The sequence below is a fragment of the Dipodomys merriami genome, unplaced genomic scaffold, assembly GCF_024711535.1.
Source record: "Dipodomys merriami isolate MVZ:Mamm:240054 unplaced genomic scaffold, mDipMer1.0.p SCAF_13, whole genome shotgun sequence".
Classification (NCBI taxonomy): Eukaryota; Metazoa; Chordata; class Mammalia; order Rodentia; family Heteromyidae; genus Dipodomys; species Dipodomys merriami.
Genome location: NW_027202604.1, coordinates 36,602,607 through 36,621,556, shown reverse-complemented (window position 1 = coordinate 36,621,556; position 18,950 = coordinate 36,602,607). Strand labels below are relative to the sequence as shown.

The 18,950-nt window shown below is 51.3% G+C and overlaps 1 protein-coding gene and 1 long non-coding RNA gene across 3 annotated transcripts in view; one reads left to right on the top strand and one right to left on the bottom strand.

The window, feature by feature from the left end:
- LOC138824776 (uncharacterized) overlaps window positions 1–18,950 on the top strand; it is a 278,919-nt gene that overhangs the window by 6,406 nt on the left and 253,563 nt on the right. The window lies entirely within an intron of this gene.
- The window catches only part of Lmcd1 (LIM and cysteine rich domains 1), a 50,302-nt gene that overhangs the window by 3,609 nt on the left and 27,743 nt on the right, over window positions 1–18,950 (bottom strand). Inside the window, exons 2-4 of the mRNA XM_070019008.1 lie at window positions 17,332–17,420; window positions 14,027–14,282; window positions 7,222–7,557 (exon numbers count right to left, since the gene is read on the bottom strand). Coding sequence (XP_069875109.1) covers window positions 7,222–7,557; window positions 14,027–14,282; window positions 17,332–17,420 — 681 coding nt within the window. The remainder of the gene's footprint in view (window positions 1–7,221; window positions 7,558–14,026; window positions 14,283–17,331; window positions 17,421–18,950) is intronic.

The window sequence follows — 18,950 nt, the reverse complement described above, 5'->3', positions numbered from 1 at the left end:
ACTGGAATACCCCAGAGGCCTGTGTGTTGAGTCTGGTCCCTGGCCTGTGATGCTAGTGGGGGTGTTGGGATCTTTAAGGGGAGGGACTAGGTGATTTCATGGGTGTGACCGCAGGGCGGATTCTGGGACCCAGGTCTCCTCCTGGATCTCTGTGCTTCCTGGCCACCACAAGGTGGGTGTTTGGCTCCAGTACCCCATCTCCATGGCCTGCTGCATCCGCCAGGCCCTGGGGACAAGCAGCCAAAGAGCCACCAACTGCGCGTCTAACAAACCCTTTCTCTTCATAATAAGTTGGCCTCTCGGGTAGTCATAGTGTCAGAAAGCTGGCTGACACAGTGTCAACAGGGAGAGAGGAATAGATGCGGACAGTGGTGACAATTAGAGAAAGAAAGCCAGGAGACAGAGGAAGTCCCTGCCATGGCGGTGCTCCAGCGCGGGCGTCCACCTCTGTGTGACGTTAGTCACAAGAACCTCTCTGCCTCCTCAAACAGGAATCCTGACACCTGCAACCACACAGGCCTGGAGTGCGGAGTAAAGGAGACAGTGGGGCCCCTGGGCTTTTGGAGGGTGTGGTGGGGGATTGCCGAAGTCCCCTGTCCCTCCTCTGATCGCATAGGCAGGCGGGGACAGCTAGACTGCTGCCGCGACGTCACGGTGTGAGGTCGTCCTACACATGAGCTCTACTCCTTCCCACCTCAGTCTCTCCCAGGGAGTCCATTCATGTGCTTCATTCTTGCAGGCCCAGTCACACTCCATCTCTAGCGTAGGGCCTCTTCTGTCTTCTTTCTGGTCCTGTCTCCTCTGAGATCCTGGGTCTCAGCCCTGAGCCCCCCTGGCGAGCTTGGAGAGCATCCATCCCCCTCTTCTTTTGAATGCCTGAGGCTGTAGGTCCGGGATGGGCCGCAAGAATTTGCAAGGTCCCAGAGCACATGGATGTGCCTCAAACCTTGAGACCGCTGTGACAGACTGCTAGAAAACGATCTGACGCATAAGCCCAGAAAAAAAGAGTCTTTTCACCTCCTTGGCTCCGTTCCTCAGAGGCCAATTTGAGTTCTTGGAAAGCTCAAGCTCCGTCTTTGAATAGCTCAATGTGGCCATTCCCAGGCCTTTCTTCTTTTGTTAAGGAGGCCACAGAGGCAGAAAGTATTTCTTTGGGATTTAGGTAAAAGGCAGAAGAAAAGAATTTATTCCTGGCCTCTTGGGTGGTTCTTGTTCAAGCTCCCAAGTATGTAAAAATCAGAGCTGGCCCCAGAGCGTGCTTCCAACATTTCCCAGATAAGCGTGTATACTCTCCTGTGGAGAGATGAAGTGGGGTTGATCCTCCTAGACTGATGACAGCGAGGTGTCTCCCTGTGCCAGCAGACAGTGTTGTCCCATTTCTGTTTTCCCGGTACTCGGTTCTTCATTAGAAGAGTCAAAACAAAAGATGTTTCGAATATCCCATGTATGGGGCCTCTGCAGTTGTGAACCCTCTGAGAAGATGGAGGAGCTGGTTAGATTCTGCTGAGCCCAGCGGGGCTGCTCAAAGCACGCGGTCAGATGCTTGGACACTCTTCCAGTGAGCAGAGATTTTCATTCCTTCTCCCTGGACTTAGCGACTTGACTATGGATCAAAACAGGGCTGGAGTAATGACTTGAGAGGTAGTCATGAAGGCAACACAATGTTCCTCCATCTGCAGTGGGCAGTGTCCCGATCAACCCATCAGAAGTCAGAAATGTCGCAAGTCAACAGTGCACCATCCGGTTGATGGTGGCTCATGCTTAGGAGGCTGAGATGTGAGGATCCTGGTTCAAAGCCAGCTCAGGCAGGGAAGTCCATGAGGCTCTTTATCTCCAGTTAACACCAGGAAACTAGAAGTGGAGCTGTGGCTCAAAGTGGGAGAGCACTAGGCTTGAATACGAAAGCTCAGGGACAGGACCCAGGCCCCGAGGTTAAGCCCCACAACCAATGTGAAGAAAAACAAAAAAAAACAACGCATCAGCAACACATGACCCAGGTAGCAATGCTGTGTACCAAGGGGTCGTGGGGCCTGACTGAGAGCTTCATTCTAGCTTCAAGACAAAACCCTCCTATGGCTAGGCCAGGGAAAGCCCAGCATTCACCTTCTGCCATCACACTTCAGTTTCCACTGAGTCACATCATTTTCCCATTGGGAAATCAGAGCATTGTAAGGGGAGTGGTGGAGCGGTGGAGACAGACGGTTGGTGTAGCTTGGCCCTGGTCTGGCTCTCTCACTCCCCAGGGTGGTGGTCAGGCAAAGGAGAAGTTGTAGCATCCTGCTGCTTCCACGCCAGGGTGATGGTGGAAAGACAGTCCCTGCTCATCCACACCCAGCCCAGCTGGATGTAGGTGTCTCAGCTACTGTAGGTAAGGCTGAGTGGATGGAACTGTTCCCCATAAACCAGTGTGCTGATATATGAATAAAGCAGACATACTGGCCTGGGTGTGGTGGCACATACTTGCCATCCCAGCTATACCAGTGGCCTAGGTAGAAGGATTGTAGCTCAAGGACGAGGAAAAAATGTGAGATCCTACGAAAATAGGAGCAGAATAACAAGCAAAAAAGGCTGAAGGCATGGTTCAAGTGGTAGAGCACCTACCTGCCCAGCAAGAATGAGGCCCTGAGTTCAAGCCCTAGTCCTACCATCACAAAATAACAACAACAACAACAACAGCAACAAAAGACATTGTTGCCTTTGGCTCTCTGCCTTGGAATGTCTGGATAGGCTCATCAGGTAACAAGAAGTTCAATGGTGAAGTGTGGAATTATAAAGGACGCTGGAAGGGCAGCAAGAAGACACAGCGTTTCCGGCAGCATCATGGTTAGGGCAGTGGCCCGAGAGCCAGCCTGTGAGGACAGCCCTGCAGGAAGAGCTGCAGCATGGGGAAGCCAGCCTCTGCTCTTGCGAGAAGCCCCACCCCGGGGCCTGCCGGAGGCCTTGTCCTCATCGCACTGTTTTCTTCTGGAAGGCTCTGATCCAAGGCTACCTAGTCTAAACCCAGAGAGCCTGGTGGAACTCTCATCACGCCACCCCAGTAAATATTAACACAAGGCCCCAAATTGAGGCGCTGGCCTCCAAGATAAACACTCAACAATTTATTTATAAACAGCAGCTCCTCATTTCCTCTTATGGTGATTATTCCCTGTCTTTGCTTTATAGCCTCCTGCATCCAGAGGTTTATTTTTTCCTTTTTTTTTTCTGTTCTGGACTAACTCTTGCTAGTCCCGTGTTTCTGATGCTCCTTGTGGTGGAGAAGGAGCAGGCTGGTTGTGCGGTCGCGGGGGTCACGTGCCGTGGGACGCCGTTTGCACTACGGCCTCATCACTGGGGAACCTCTGGGCCAGTCCTCTGCAGCCGTGAGCGTCAGTGTTTAACAAGTGGCTCATAGGGCATGCTTCCTGCATGGCCGTCACCACTGCTCACTCGCCCTTTCTCAGGCTGCTCCCGGGGGCAGGTGGGCAGCTGTGGGCTCTTTGGCAAGGCAGGTAAGATGTTGGGCATCTCTCACTGGATCGTCCTAGCTTGAGTGGTGAGGTGGGAGTGTGGCAGGAAAGCTAGTCTTGTGGGAAAGGACATTACTCTGGACTTGTCCTCAGGTCCAGCTTTGGTAACCACAAGATCAAGGACTGGTTTCTTGCTGGGTAGAGAAAGATCTGAAATGCCTTCTCTTCTATGGCAGTGGCTTGTACGATGCCTAGAGCCTCACACGTGCGTAGGGGGTGGGGGGGGAGGGGAGCGGGGGGGGGGCGGGGGGGTTAGATTCCATGTGCAGTTGGAATACTCTTATTTTTTCTTTCAACTAAAACAAACGTTGCTTCTAGTCCACTGAGTTGATACACTATGTGCTGAGGGACTGTACCCTGCAAATGAACTTTGCTAAGAACCTCTCAACTGCCTCGTCTGTGAAAAATGATGCAATAGATCTGTGTGGGAAAATAACATGCAAAATCTCTGGCACAGCACCTGGTACAATCCAGGGGATGAACTGTCACCATTACCATTGCCACAATCACCAACATCATCACAACCATCACCACTACTACCACCAGCAAGATTATCATCACCATTCCTCACATCATCACTGTCATTACTGTCACCACCACCATCATCATCATTACCACCATCACCAATATCATTAATGTCACCATCATCCTTGTCACATCACCGATATCCTCATCACCAAAATCACTTAACATCATCACATCACCAACAGCATAATACCATCATCACCATCACTATTACCTTTATCAACTTCATCATTACTATCATTGTCTAGCCTACACTGACAAAACAAAATCTATTAAACCAAAGTAATTCATTAACAAGCTAGAACTATTTCTGATTCTTCTAGCTCAAGAGTGAAAATTGCATCTATCTAGGGACTAACCCTGTGTACCACTATGTTTGTCAATAAAGTTTTATTAGAGCATAGCCACCATCATCTTTTTGGATATTGCCCACAGCAGCTAAGTGTTACAAGGGCTGAGCAGAGCTGAGCTAACAAGTATGGTAGGGCCCACAAAGCCTTAAATACTCCCCTGTCTGCCCTTCACAAAAAATACTTTGCCAGCCCCTTTTTAGTCAGTGGAATATCACGTAGCCCACCGGAAGGAAGAGAATGCTTGTGAAGGTTTGATGGCAACATGGGAAAGTATTCAGAGTAGAAAAAGTGGGCTAAAGGGATTTTTTTTGGAAAAAGAAATCTTGGATGTCATTAAAATTTCTCCACTTGGAGGGAGGGAGACGGATGCTGAGAAGCTTGGTTACCATGGTGATTTTTTCAGGCTGCTTCCAGGGAGAGGGGCAGGAGGTGAGCCCAGGGACTCCTCAGCTGAGCAGCTCCAGGTTTGTCCCCGTGCCCTGTACCCTCTCCTCCTCAGTTCAGACAGAAGTGGCGCACTAAAAGGCTGGTGATTTCAGGTCCCCAAATGGGGCCGGCAGGAAAGCCAGCCAGCCAGCCAGCCTGCCTCTGCCCAGCCCACAAGCCAAACATCTGCTTGGACAGAGACTTGGACATACTCTGCCCACAAATATGTCCCTCCTGGGGCTGGTTTTGGGCTGAGCTGCTAGCTGCTGTAAGTTTCCATCTCAGAGGCAGCCCTGTGGCTGAGGGTGGGAGGGAGGCCCCCCAGGCCCTCCCTTGCATTTTTGTGGAGAGATGGGGAAAGGTTAGCCAGGCTTGGCTCTGGGGTCCTGGTTGGGTACACTTGGGACTGCGGGAGCAGCACATCCTCGCCCCTTTGTATTTGCTCCCCTGGGTTTGGTACTGTCTGGGGGTGGTTTCTTGGCTGAGGAAGTGTGTGAGTAGAAAGGGACATGGGGTGGGGGTGGGGCCTCTGGCGAGAATTAAAGACTACTGAGTGGAGCAAGGAGTGCATTAAACGCTGCACCCGGCTGCCATCCCTGTCTCTAGTTACAAGTATGGGGCAGAGGAAGGGCGGAAATGCCTGGGTGAAGTGAGCACACCCAGGAGTTCTGTGGACTTCATTTCCAAGCAAGCGTCCAGCAAGCTCACAGGCAGGATAGTATGCTCACTGGGGGACAGGGGCCTCGACCTGACTGCTGGGGGCACAGCTCCCTAAACCCAGAGCCATGATGGTTGGAGCTGGGGTGCAGGGGAAAGCACTGCTCTCATAGGATACAGAAGGGGCACCCATATTCTTTGTGAGTTCCACTGATGGGGTCACTCACCCCTGCAAATTCCAGTGTACATGCATACAGCCTGTATGGCCGCACTTGCTGGCGTGAACCTTGGGGCAGCGACCCCTGGGTGGGAGTTAGGGCCCCACTACCTGTCAGCAAGCTGGGCCTCAAGCTCCACATCTGTGAAAAGGGTACGACACCCTGAGGTATGTCATTATTGTTGGATAGGCTCAAAGACACGGAGACCCTGTGCAGGGCCTGCTAGACAGCAAATCTGTACATACAAGGTGGGGCAGGGGAGGGAAGGAGGGAGTCACAGAGACTTCAAGAGGTTAGCGATCTCTAGTATTTATGTTTGCAGCATAGATAGTGCATGCGCGTGCGCGCGCACACACACACGCACACACGCACGCATGCATGCACGCACGCACGCACGCACGCACACACACAGGCAGTATTGGGGTTTTAAACTTAGTCGGCCCGTGACCACTGTAGCCATAGCTTCAGCTCTCTTTTTGCCTTAATTTTCAGGGTCTCGTGTTTTCTGCTGGGAGTAAGAGCGACAGCCTGACTCTGATCCTCTTACCTGTGCCTCCTTCATAGCTGACATTACACATGTGGAACACTATGCTCAACTTGTTGGTTGAAATAGAGTCTCAGTAATTTTTTTTTTCCTCAGCTGATCTGAAACTTCTGTCCTTCCATCTCCTCCTCCCCAGTAGCTGGCATTATGGATGTGTGTCACTGTGCCTAGCCAATGTGCTGACACTTGTTTCCAACTGTCAACTAGGAGCAAGCAAGGATGATGGGTGGGGAGGATAAAAGGCAGAGGGGCACTGGGGGCAAGAATTGGTGACCATCGGCTGGCCACGGTGCCAGTCCCAGCTTCTTTTGGCATCTGTGGGTAGTTCAAGAGATGCCAGCCCACAGAGCTCTCCTAATACTGCCCCTGCCCATCGCCCTTAAGGTCACATCCTAAGTCCATTGTTTTCGCTAACACAAGGACAGTGTCCTCTGCCTGCTGGGCTCCGTGGGGCTTAGCAGGCAGTGCCAGCTGGTCAGAACTCAGTTAACCAGTGGATAGTCAGTGTTGCTCTCCAGGGACGAGTGTCTCCTGCCCATTCTAGTATCTAGTTCCTCTGGAGCACCATGTGAGCATGCTCAGGGGACTCCAAGGGCATGGGGACTCCCAGGGGGCTCCTTGGGAATGCAGGGCTTTCTTTTGTGTGTGCTTGCTCTGGGAGGGGTCACACGCAGGCCTCCCTCTGAAAGCCCACAGGCCTGCATGGCTCCCAGAGGGTCTTTCCAGGGCAGCCGGAGCCTCCTTCTTCCTTGCAGCTTGGGGCTTGCCCCTGGCTCAGCCCCGATGCCCTTTGAGCTGGGTGTTCTGCTGCCTCCCCTGGACCCTGAACCCTTCAAGAGCTCCACCTTGCACTGCTTTCCACTCAGCAGGGCCTGAGTGAGGAAACGAGCAGACAGTTCCTGCTGAATGCATGAGGGAATGCGGCCCTGCGTGGACAGCCTGCCCAGGGTGGGGGGGCATTCAGCCAGACTGGACATGTGGGTACCACTCACGTATTCCACATCCTTGGATGGGTCGCCCAGGCTGCCGTTGCTGGTCGGGGCGGTGGTGTCTGCACCCTCCGGCTTTTCCTGTGCCTTCCCCTCTTCCTTGGGCAAGCCGCCCTGCCCGGGGAGGGCCACCTCGCCCACCCCGAGGGCCTCGCTCTTGTACTGCTTGACAAACTCCTCCATGGCCTTCAGCTCGTTCTCCAAAAGTCCACGGCAGCGAGAGGGGTCCTGGTCATAGATGGGGAGCTGGTGCATAAGCTGGCGCCGGCGGTACAGGGCACCCTCCGTGCCTGTCACTGGCTGCTTCTCCTTGGGGATGAGCTCCATGTACTGCAGGCCCTGGGGAGGCCGGAGAGGTGGGGGCGGGGAGAGACATGTCAGGTGGACGGACTCTGATCAGAGAAGCAGCAACAGACTCTGCTTAAAATGCAAAATGAGCATCTCTCATTGTGACCAGCAACAGAACATAGACGCCCCGCCCCCCCCCCCCCCCCCCCAGCACCCTTTTAAACTGAATGTAGTTGTTTTTACAAATCCCCAAAGCATTATCTAACTGTGCTAGGTGTTCTGTCATCTCAGCCATGCAGAAGGCATAAATAGGAGGATCGTGGTCCAGGCTGTTCAAGGCCCTACATGAAAAATCATTAAGGCAGACAAGGCTGGGGTGTGTGGCTCAGGTGGTACAGGGCAGTGTCCTGAGCTCAAACCCCAGTATTGCCAAAAGGAAATTCCTGTCCATTGTCACCAATAAGAAAATGCATGCATAGTTTAGCATGAGTGTGGAGACTTTGTGTGTCTTACCCTTAGTGGTGGGCCCAGGCCGTGAGTCAGAGTTCACCACTCCCGCACACATGGGCCGCCAGCCTTCTCCCTGTGTGTACTGTACAGGACTATGAAACACTCAGCCTTGTTGGCTCATGAAATGGCTTGACAAGAACTTTGTATTTATCTCTCTGGGCTTTTCCTGTGTGTATGTATTAAAAGTTATTTGAATGCCATTTTCTTTATGTGTGTGAGAATATATGCATGTTCATCATTTCAGATGTTCATTTCTATAAGAATTGCAGTAACCTGTGCTCATGCTGTGGCACAGAGTGTGTGTGTGTGTGTGTGTGTGTGTGTGTGTGTGTGTGTGTGTGTGTGTGTGTGTGTGTGTGTGTGTGTGTGTGTGTGTGTGTGTGTGTGTGTGTGTGTGTGTGTGTGTGTGTGTGTTGCTGTTCCTGGAGATTGAACTCAGGGACTGGGTGCTGTCCTTGAGCTTATGTGCTCAGAGATGGTGCTCTACCACCTGAGCCACAGCTCTACTTCTGGTTTTTAGATGGTTAATTGGAGATAAGAGTCTCATGGACTTTCCTTCCTGAGCTGTCATCAAACCGTGATCCTAGGTCTGCGCCTCTGAGTAGCTAGGATTACAGGCCTGAGCACCAGCACCCAGCAAGTGGCTGCTGCTCTCTCTCTCTCTCTTAAGGAATCATTATTGTAAAGATGATGTACAGAAGGGCTACAGTTTCATAGGTCAGGTAATGAGTACATTTCATTTTGGACAATGTCACTTCTTCCCTTGCTTTCTCCCAACTTTTCCCTCTGTCTCCACCCACAAGTTGTGTAGTTCATTTCCAACATAGTATCCTGTTGGTAGCACTACTGCATTTGTTCACCCTCTGTCCCTCCATTTCTGTGTCCCCCTCCCTATACCCTCCAAAGACAGATAAATGAACAAACATGACAGAAAGAAAAGACAACAAAAACAGCAACAAAGAAAACCTCTTCTTGGGTACCATTTGCTGGACAGTTGCTAACTGATGAAACTCTCATAGAGTACAGTGACAGCAGGAATACAAGGCCGCCGCCCTGGCACAGCTTGAGCCCTCCTGGGGCAGGGACGCATTTTTATTGGTCCCACGGTTGGCATGTTTTGTTTCTGTCTCTGTCCTTCACGTGGAAAGCCTCTGCTCTCCCTGTTCTTGCAGGAGCACTGCAGGCTTTGCCCACACACTGTCCCCAGCCACCAAGCATCCAGCCCAGAGTTCAAGCCCCATGAGCGACCCCCCAGAATGCAGATTCCCAGGTACCATTACCCCTAGTTCAGGAGTGTGCTGGGGTCCAGAAAGTGTATGAGTCACTGTTGTGGGAGACTAGCTGCAACTTTACTGAAATTACACTGGTGAGGAAAAAACATGCACAGATAAATCAGTGAGGACTCTCAGCACTTGAAGACCGGTGAATGAGCCTTGGATTCTTCCAGTTTTCTTTGGGGGTGCCTGCTGTGTGAGTGCTCTACCACAGAACCATGCCCCCTCTCCAGTGTTGCAGGGGAGGGGCTGGGTGAGCGTCCCATGGTATAATTTAAGTCCATGATCCTTTCAGATTGTTTGGCTTTGAAACATGCATCTTGTTCCCTTCAAAATGGAATATTTTCACTTCTCTTACCCCATGGGCAAGACACCTAATTAAAGGGGAAAAAGTCAATCTAGTTTAAAATTGCTTTTTCTTATAAAAGAATAATTAGTTCACTACAAGGCATAAGGCATTTCATGGTTTATTGCCTTTAAAATATGCAAAGGCCCTTTCTAAGAGTAGAACTGACAAAAATCTCAAGTCAATAACATTTCCACATGGTAGATATGACCTGTAATTAAGTATTAATATGTTCACAGATACTGTCTGATTTTTGCCTTCTTTTTTCTTTTGAGAGTACAAATATTTCCTTTGGTGGGCTCAAAAGATAGGGAGATTGTGGGCAAATAAAGGGCTAAGCCACAATCCGAGAAATAGAGGAATTTACTTATCCTGGATGATGGTTTCAGTCTGACCCTGACTCTGACCTTGTCCCTCATCAACAGGTCATCTGGCTCTGTTGTCCAGGGGGCTGCTGCCATGTTTGTCCTCTGGGAACCCATTCGGCCAAATCTTATCACTCAGGTCTGGACTCATTTGAAATGGTGGGAATCAATATGGTAATTCATACTGAAATTCATAATGAGTAGTCCCCGTTGTCTGGTAGTAGAGATGTAGTCAGGGAGTACAGATGCTGCAGTTTGTATGTTGACTAGCCCCCAAAGGCTCATGTGTCTATTTGAAGGCCTGGTTCCTGGAGTGGTGCCACTGGGAGGCGATGGAGCCTTTAAGAGGTGGGGCCTAATGGGAGGAAGTTAGATAACTGGGAGAACCAGGAGTTCCTGGCCACCCGCACATTCTCTTTGACTTCCTGGCTAAGGTGAGTGCTGTTGCTCAGCATTGTGCTCCCACCATGCCGTGATAGCTTTTTCCAGATGTCACAAAGCAATAGGTCTGTCTATCTGGATCTATTTCCCCTTCATGAGGCGTGATCTCACTTGATCCTCTTACACCACCAACTTGGACTGACAGTCTGCAATGGAGTCAAAGGCCATGGCAGATTCACAGAGGAAGCAGGGCAGCTCCCGGATGCCAGCTGCCTGGCCCATCTGGGCCTTCCTTCCTGGCTATGCCTTAGCATGCTGGTAGCTGTCTCCATGGTGGGCAGTATGAAACTGCAGGTGGGTTCTGGCCCAACTCTGTCCCTTTGCTGAGTCCAGAGAACCTAGTTTTAACTAGGCCTGCAGGGAGGCTTACTGGGTAGGGGGAAGCCTGAAAAAGAACCGCCATCCCAGGTTCTCCTGTGACACTGGAGGCTCAGACCATGCAGGGGGCAGCACCAGGAGTGGGCTGTGACCAAAGAGGACAGGGAACGGGCAGCCAGAGGCCATGGGTGGCAAAGACACCCACACACCCGTCGCCTACATACTGCCCTGAGCCTCACCTGCTCCAGACATCCAAGGAGGGGTTTTGGAAAAATGGCTACAGGAGCTTTGCTTTCCTGGCAGAGTGGGCCTTGAGTGTGGCACACACCACATTCACTTAGAGGGTATCAGGCTGGTTTAGCTCAGGGAGAAAAGCCTTCCTTCTGACCAGGCTGATTAAATCACTTCTGATTTCAGTGACTCAAGATTGCTGGGCACAGCCTGCGTTTGGATCACCTGCTGTGTTCAGGGTTCGCTCCCCAGGGCTGCACAGGAGGCGGGCCCTGAGGCACCCCATGGGAACTGGGGGCACAGCTAGTGTGGGACAAAGACAGCTTTGAACCTAGCAGCTTTCTACTGACCCACTTTGCCATATTCCCCATGGGAACTCACATATTTTGGAAACCTCTCTACCACTATCTTTCAGAGACTCATATGTCCCCCTCTCAGCTGCCCTGGGCTCAGCTTGCTAAATGAATGCTGTACTACATCCCAGAGGCCTCCCTGGCCAAGCCCGCTGGTCACCAAGCACACAGTGTCTTTCCCTGCCCCAGGCCGCCCCTGTCTGTGGCTGCAGATGGGTTCCTGGCAGAGGTCTGGAGAAAGGGAGATTTCCTGCCAGGGATCCAGCGTTCCTCTTGCACCCCACAGCCGGCTCTGGCTGATGGCATCCCTCTGCTTTGCCACAGACAGACCCGTCCACCTTCCCCAGGTGTGAGCTGCCATGCCTCCGCTTGGCTAGCTGGCCTGACACTCTGGCCATCACTCCCTCTCACAATTAGGGCAGACATCACTAATCAACCCATGATGCTATGTCAGGATCCCTTAGAACACTCATCAACTAGTGCAGACTAGGGAGGGAACCAACAGGTGGAGGGGTGGGGCTGAGTGGCTGCCTGGTGCTGCTCTAGCTCAGGAAGCTGGCTAAGGTCCTGTTCCCCAGCCATGAGTAAGATGCATTTTGTCAGACCAGCCGGGAGGACTGGGAAGAGAGGAGGTATGGTGACACCAGTGCTGCCTGGTCACCTCCCTGCATGGCCTCTCTTTGCTCCCCTATAAAATGGGCTGGAATATGCTTGGTGCGGGGGGTGGACAGAGCCTCATGAGGCAAGCACACAGAACGCTTGGAGGCTGGCTCTTAGCTTGTCTCCCTCGTGCCTCCCCCCAAATTCTGCTTGGATATCTAAGACATGCTCAGCCTCCCCCCACCCCCATTCTCAGAAGCCGTCTTGCACTCTGGCCTGCCTCCCCTCTGATCTGCCAGTCCTGGAATCTTGTTCAGGAGGAACCTAGATGTTTGGAGGCAGAGAGGCCCAAGTTCAGAGTCTGGCTTTGCACTTAAACCATTAGTGGGGCATTTAGCTAGTTCCACCCTCTGTCAGCCTCAGTTTCCCTCTCTGTAGATGAGTGTCATAACTACATCCCTACCAAGGCTGGGGAATTAGAAGAGGCTGTGGCAGGCTCTTGGCACAGTGGCTGACATATGGTAAGTACCGGATAAGGAGGCACAGTTTGGCTCATCCTTACCAGCTTGAGAGACTTAAAGCTTTCTCTGGCCTTCTTGCCATCTGGGAGACTGACAGACAGCAAGACTCTGTCCCTTGTCCAAACTACAATCAGGCCTGTCCACATGGTAATTAACACAAAGCTGGGCAAGCGAACAGGACGGGAGAGCCAGCCAGTCTCAGAAGTGTGACCGGGCAGGCGGAGAGCTGCGAGGCGGACAGAGGAGTTCTTTGTAGCCATGTGGTTTTATGAGGCAGCATTAATCACCACGCCGCAATGCGATGCCTTCCCCTGATTAGACCAGGCCAAGTGCTGGGGGTTTTCACCGGTCAGTTCCCCAGCCATTCCTGACGCCGACAGTCGTTTTTTATGGCCTATGTGCTTTCTTTGCACTTATGCTGTGCAGAGCCCTCGGAGGCTGCTCCAGATGGGGCTGCGACCCGGCCCGGCTCATGACCACCTGGCCTGTGGTCCATATGGCCACTGCGCCGTGGCCTGGGATCTCCTCAGTGTTGCAAACCAGCAAAGGCAAACGAACCATCTCCACTTCCTGACACACAAGGCAGCTCCCTCTCTCAGGGCGGTGGTACCCACAGAAGCTGCAGTGTTGTTCTTTTGTGTTTTGTAGCTGGATACTTCTGGCTCACCCCTGTAGTCCTAGCTATTCAGCAGTCTGGGAGCTGAGGATCACAATTCAAAGCCAGCCTGGGCAGGAAAGTCTATGAGACTCTTTTCTCCAATTACTAACCCCCTCAAAAAACTGGATGTGGAGCTACAGGTCAAGTAGTAGAGTATTAGCCTTGAGTAAAAAGAAGCTCAGGGACAATACCCTGGCCCTGAGTTCAGGTCCCAGAGCTAGCACACAACACCCTGGCCCTGAGTTCAGGTCCCAGAGCTAGCACACAACACACACACACACACACACACACACACACACACACACACACACACACACACACACACACACACACACACACGCTTCATGCTTTTCATAACACAGTTCAATCCAATCAAAACAATGCTTTGCCTCAATTCACTTCTTCTAGGAGCCCTTTTCCCCCTTAGATGACATCGCAGAGCTGTTCTCGGCCCAGTGCTCTGGTGGGGAGTCATCTGTTCTTACCACTTGCTGCATGATGGCTCCTGGCTGGAAGGCAGTACACTCTACATGAGAAGTGAAAATCTCAGTGGTGGGGAGAATACTTGGAGAATTTGGGGCGATCCACGTTCTCCTAGTCAGGAGTGAGATGCCAACAGGGAACAGCAGGTGTCCCTGTATTCTAGCTGGAAGGGACAGAGTTCCCAGTACATATGAACTCTGCATTAGAGTTCATACGAACACCTCTACCCACCCACTTGATGGATGAGAAATACTGAGGCCAGCCATTCTTCACTCCAGCAGTCTTCTAAACTCACAGCCCTGGCTGTCATTTTTGTAACTCTGTCCTCTCTCCCTTAAAACCGAAGTTCAGGCATCTGTGACTCAGCTAACACCTTTGAGGTCAGGAAGACAATCACTGGGCAGGAAGGAGCTGTCTTACCAGTTTCTGGGTGACGCCAGGGGGCGCCCACTCATAGGTGATGGTGTCGAAGGTGGGATCTTTGCCCGTGGCAATGGGGTTGGTCATGATCATGCGGTTTCTCTTGTAAATTCGGATGCCATCTCCACCTTTCACCCGGGCAGTGAGGGTGGAATACTTGGAGTCCATCAGCAAGCGGCCGATTTTCCGGTCATCTTCCAGGTCGGAGCTCAAACAGTGGTCCTCTTGGCTGCATTTGCATGATTTGCATATTTTCCTGGGGAGAAAGGGATAGAGAACAGGTAAGATCAACTTCCAGGATTGGGAGGCAGAGTCTCCCCAACTAGCATCCTTCTGGAAAGCAAGGACAAAGTTTTTATTAACGTGTAAAGGCTGGCAGCAGACAAAGGAGGCCTCCATGAGCTATCTGTGTTTCTTACAATCTCTCTCAGTGCCCATCTTTCTGTCTGTCTGTCTTTCAGGAGAGAATGTAGGATGTGAATGTTGTTTGAGGTACTTGCAGTCCAAATTGTCAGTTAAGTAAAAAATCAAAAGGAACTGGGTGCCAGTGGTTCATGCCTGTAATCCTAGCTACCTAGGAGGCTGAGGATCGTAGTTCAACTCTAGCCTGAGGAAGGAAAGTCTGTGAGACTCTTATGTCTAACTAACTACTAAAAAAAAGCCAGAAGTGGCACTGTAGCTCAAGTGGTAGAGTGCTAGCTTTGAGCAAAAAAGCTCAGGGACAGTTTCCAGGCGGACCTGTGCGTGGGCATGCACGTGTGGACACACACACACACACACACACACACACACACACACACACGCACGCACGCACATTTCCTCCAGTGGTCATCATGGCAACATTCATTACAGATGCTCTAAAGAGAATATGTGGCTCAAGTCAGAACCTGGCCTGTAGCCTACTTCTGATAAATGAAGTTTTATTGGGATCTAGCCATCCATACATGTTCATTTACTCATTTTCTGTAGTTGCTCTGGGGCTAGAATGACACATTTGAATAATTACAAATGGATCATTTGGGTCACAAAGCCTAAGATCTTTTACTGTCTAGCTCTTAAAAATAATGTTTGCTAACTACCTGTTCTAAGAGTTCTTAGAATTATCTCCCAAGATTCACAAGCCTTGAGGCTTCTTTGGAACTGTTTTGTAGTCAACTGTGTGAAAACCTAGAGGAAATTTTCTTTAAGACAGTTGCAGACGAGGCCCAGAAGGAAGAAGGCAGGGGACTGAGGGAAGTCCATGAGCTAGAAAAATTCATCTTCTTCGGGAAGGTTTTGTGCAGAGCTGAGTGAAGGAAATGAGTCTGGGAACTTGGGGGGAAGGCTCAGATCCACTTGAAAGCTTGATGCTGCTCTCTGACAATGGAAAGCACACATTCGCTTCCATCCTGATGCACAGGCTCAGAAAGCCTGAGAGTTGCAAGGTGTGAGCGGAAACGTCCTCTCTTCTCCTGGTGGGTGGGCTGTGCACACAGGCCTGCTGTGCTGTGCTGTGCTGTGCTGGGCTGTGCTGAGCCTCAGAGGCTCCTGGGTGGGCAACTTCAGAGCTTGTGATGTGAGCTGAGCAACTGCGCAGTAGGGAAGGCCTCCATAGGAGACGCTTTGCCCTTTTCCATTCTACACCCGGAGGACGAATGCACTTCTGTGTATATCCCAGTCACTGCGTTGGGGGCCAGCCGAGGTATCTCTTGCTGGCCTGCCTCAGAAGCTTCGCCACCAAGCCCAGTCTGTCCCCTGGGGTGTGGCCAAGTTGGGAGGGGCCTGAGTGTCACTATGAGGAACAAAGGTGTCCCTGGCATTGAGTAGGCAGAAGCCAGGCATGGTGCTGATCACCCCACAGCAAAGCATGATCATGCCCCAAATGTCAGTAATGCCAGGGCTGGGGGCCCTCATTTGATGGGTATAGAGCCCTGGGGCCATGTGTGAGGAGTGGGCTTTCAGCCAGGGTGACTGAGGGGGAGAAAAAAATCACACAGAAAATGTAAGGTAAAGCAGGACAGGGCTGGACCATAACAGAACAGTGTGCTTCTGCTGGGCTCGACCAGCTACCCAGGAGGTTAGTAGGTGCTACAGAAAAAGGCTGCGTCTCCTTGGTCCTGAGTTTGGAATACAGTGGGTATAAAAAGGGTCCACATCTCCCTCTCTCTTCAGGGTGCAGCTGCTCCTGTCTGTAACGATGGAGCATGCACCAGCACCAGCATGTCAAGCGTTATTGAGATGCTTGGAGTCCAAGTTCACATTCAGTCAGTAGGCTGCAATGCGAGAAGTGTTAAATCAGCCCCACAAAAGAGAAAACACCTGAAGCTTGCTGCAGGGCAGAAATGAGAAGTCCTCTGGGCCTCATAAGAAGGAATTGCTTGGTGTGCAGACTTGAGGCATTTTATAAATGATCTAGGAGCCAGGCGTGGAAGTGGGGGGGGGTGTAGGGGAGGGCTTTGGAAGGGAGTGGAGAGAGAGGAGGAAGGACACAAGCGAGCACAGAGTGCTGGTCCTCCAGGTCCTGTGTGACCCTCCGACCTCCCCATCCCTGTTGCACAGGGAACTGGATGAGGAAGCCACCCTTTGCGGTCTGGGTTAATCTTAGAATGCGAATGGAGCTGCTGGGAATGCAACACACTTGGAAGTGAAGAATGCTAGGGACATGCTGATGAGATGCTCTTTGCCACAGTATCTGTGTCATTCTCCCATTCACCTGCACGCATCAGGCTGCCAGGCCTGCCTGCTGCTGGGATTTTCTGAGACCAGGAAGACACCCTTCTTGTCCCACCTTGACTCCGTCCAGGCACCCAGGTAGTAAGGGGACACAGGTGCCTCCCGAAAGAGCCTCAGTGGTGTGCAGATGGCCACTTCTGCTGCCTTTGCCAACCACCTGGGATGGTGTCACTCCCTGAATACATAGAAGTCAAGGGACTTTTCTTCCCACCCAGGTTGGCTGCTCATGGAAAGACCTGTCAAGCAGGTGATAGGACAACTGGAGCAAGGGGATATTTGACCGCATTTCTCCCTTAAGGGATATAGGTGTTTTAGCACGGGCTTGGTGGCCTCCACCTTGAAAAGGCTTATGAGGTGCTAAGCAACTCTTTCCATCTTTGTTCCCCAAGGACTTTTTCCTTATTCCAGACTTGGGCCAGGCAGGAGAGCCTTCCCTCTAGAGCCTGCCTTTTCCCGCAATGCAGAGCAAACCTGAGCAATCCTGGCTGGCCGAGAGAATGACCCAGCTCCCCAGCAAGGACAGCCAAGAAATGAAGGCAGGACAAGTCTTCTCCTCCCTCCCTCCCTGCTCTCCCCCCCCCAAAGTCTGTTACCTCCATGAATGTGGCTCAAAGCCCGAACACGTCCCCTTGCATCTCAAGCAAGCCACACTTCGTGCTGATTGCTGCTGGCCCAGGGACATCTAGAGAAGGAGGCAGAAAAAAGGGTGTTTTCCTTCCAAATATCTTGGATCAGAGATAGGTGACTTCTAAGACTTGGCAGCTGGGCAGAGGGACCGTGGGTACACAGGACTGGTGAGCACCAAGCCATCCTTGTTTACCAGAGAAAGTCAGCCAGGAATGGGGCCACAGGACAGCGAGTGTCTCTGGTGGGGTCCGGCCTCCTGGCCAGCCTTCAGGCTTGTCACAAAATGCCCAGGGCTGGTTGGAAAAGAGTGAGGCTTTTCCTCCACCCTCCTCCACTCCCCGATCCACTTGTCTCTGCAATGGAATCTTCCAGCTACAGTCTCCCCTCTCCCTCATTTACTTGATTTATTGGTAGGATGGGATTGAACCAAAGCTCGGGCACAAACAAATGTGCATACTGTCATGTGTTTATGGCCAGCGCATTACAAGCATCGGTATTTTGCTAACTCATTTGAAATCTCCTTTGGAAGGAGAACAATGCATAAGGCAAGCTTTTTATATTATTATCATTATTATCCATTACGAGCCAAAGGTAACAGAAGTGCTTTGCGCTGCTTTGGCTGCTGTGTTTGGATCCATAGGGCCCTCGGATGGGGTCACGCCAGCAGCAGCCCTGGAAGCTTGCCAGAAACGCAGACACTTGGACCCGACCCCAGCCTATTGGCTTCAGAGTCAGTACTCCAGTAAAAATTCCCAGAGATGTGTATTCCCTAGGTGTCCTGTGTGTGTGGGGGGTGGTTTGGCGGAGGTGACTGGGGGGGGTGTATGCCTATGTATCTTGCTTTGATTAGAAGCAGGGTTCCATCAGCTGCTATTGTAAATGGGTATGCTCCTTATTCAGCAAAGGAATTAAATTTATCATTTATTTTGCATCAATTATGCATTGGGCATAGGAGCTATCACCAAAGACTCCGGTGCCCCAAAGGGATGCACAGTTTTGGGGATGCACCTACTACTAGACTTTAGCAGTGGGAGGATGAGGAAGCTGCTGGTCCTTGACTTTGGAGGCTGAGATACCTGGGCTGCATACAGCTTACTGGTTGTATGACCTTGAACAGGCTGAGTCTCACTTTCCTTTCCTGCCAAATGGGCACAGAGCCATTTTATAGAAAGTTCCAGAGCACATTAGACACAAGAGATGGCCATAATTTTGCATATAGTCTACAGAGTCATAGAAGGTGTTAATAAACCTGCATGAGGCCAGACATGGTGGTGCACACCTACAGTTCCAGCACTTAAGAGGCTGAGGCATGAGCATCAACAGTTCATGACCAGATTAAGCTATATTATGAGACTCTGTCCAAAAACAAAACAAAACAAAATAAAAAAGCAAGAAAAATTAAACACATATGGGAGAGCCAGGGAGACTTTTTAAAGGTGACGACTTTGGACTTGGCCTGTGCAGGAAAGGGAGAGAAAGAGATATCTAGCAGAAGGAAGAGAATACACGAAGCCCAAGTATAGTCCTGTCTACCCAAGAAGTGGAGATTGGGGAATTTAAGTCCAAGGCCAGCCCAGGCCAAAAA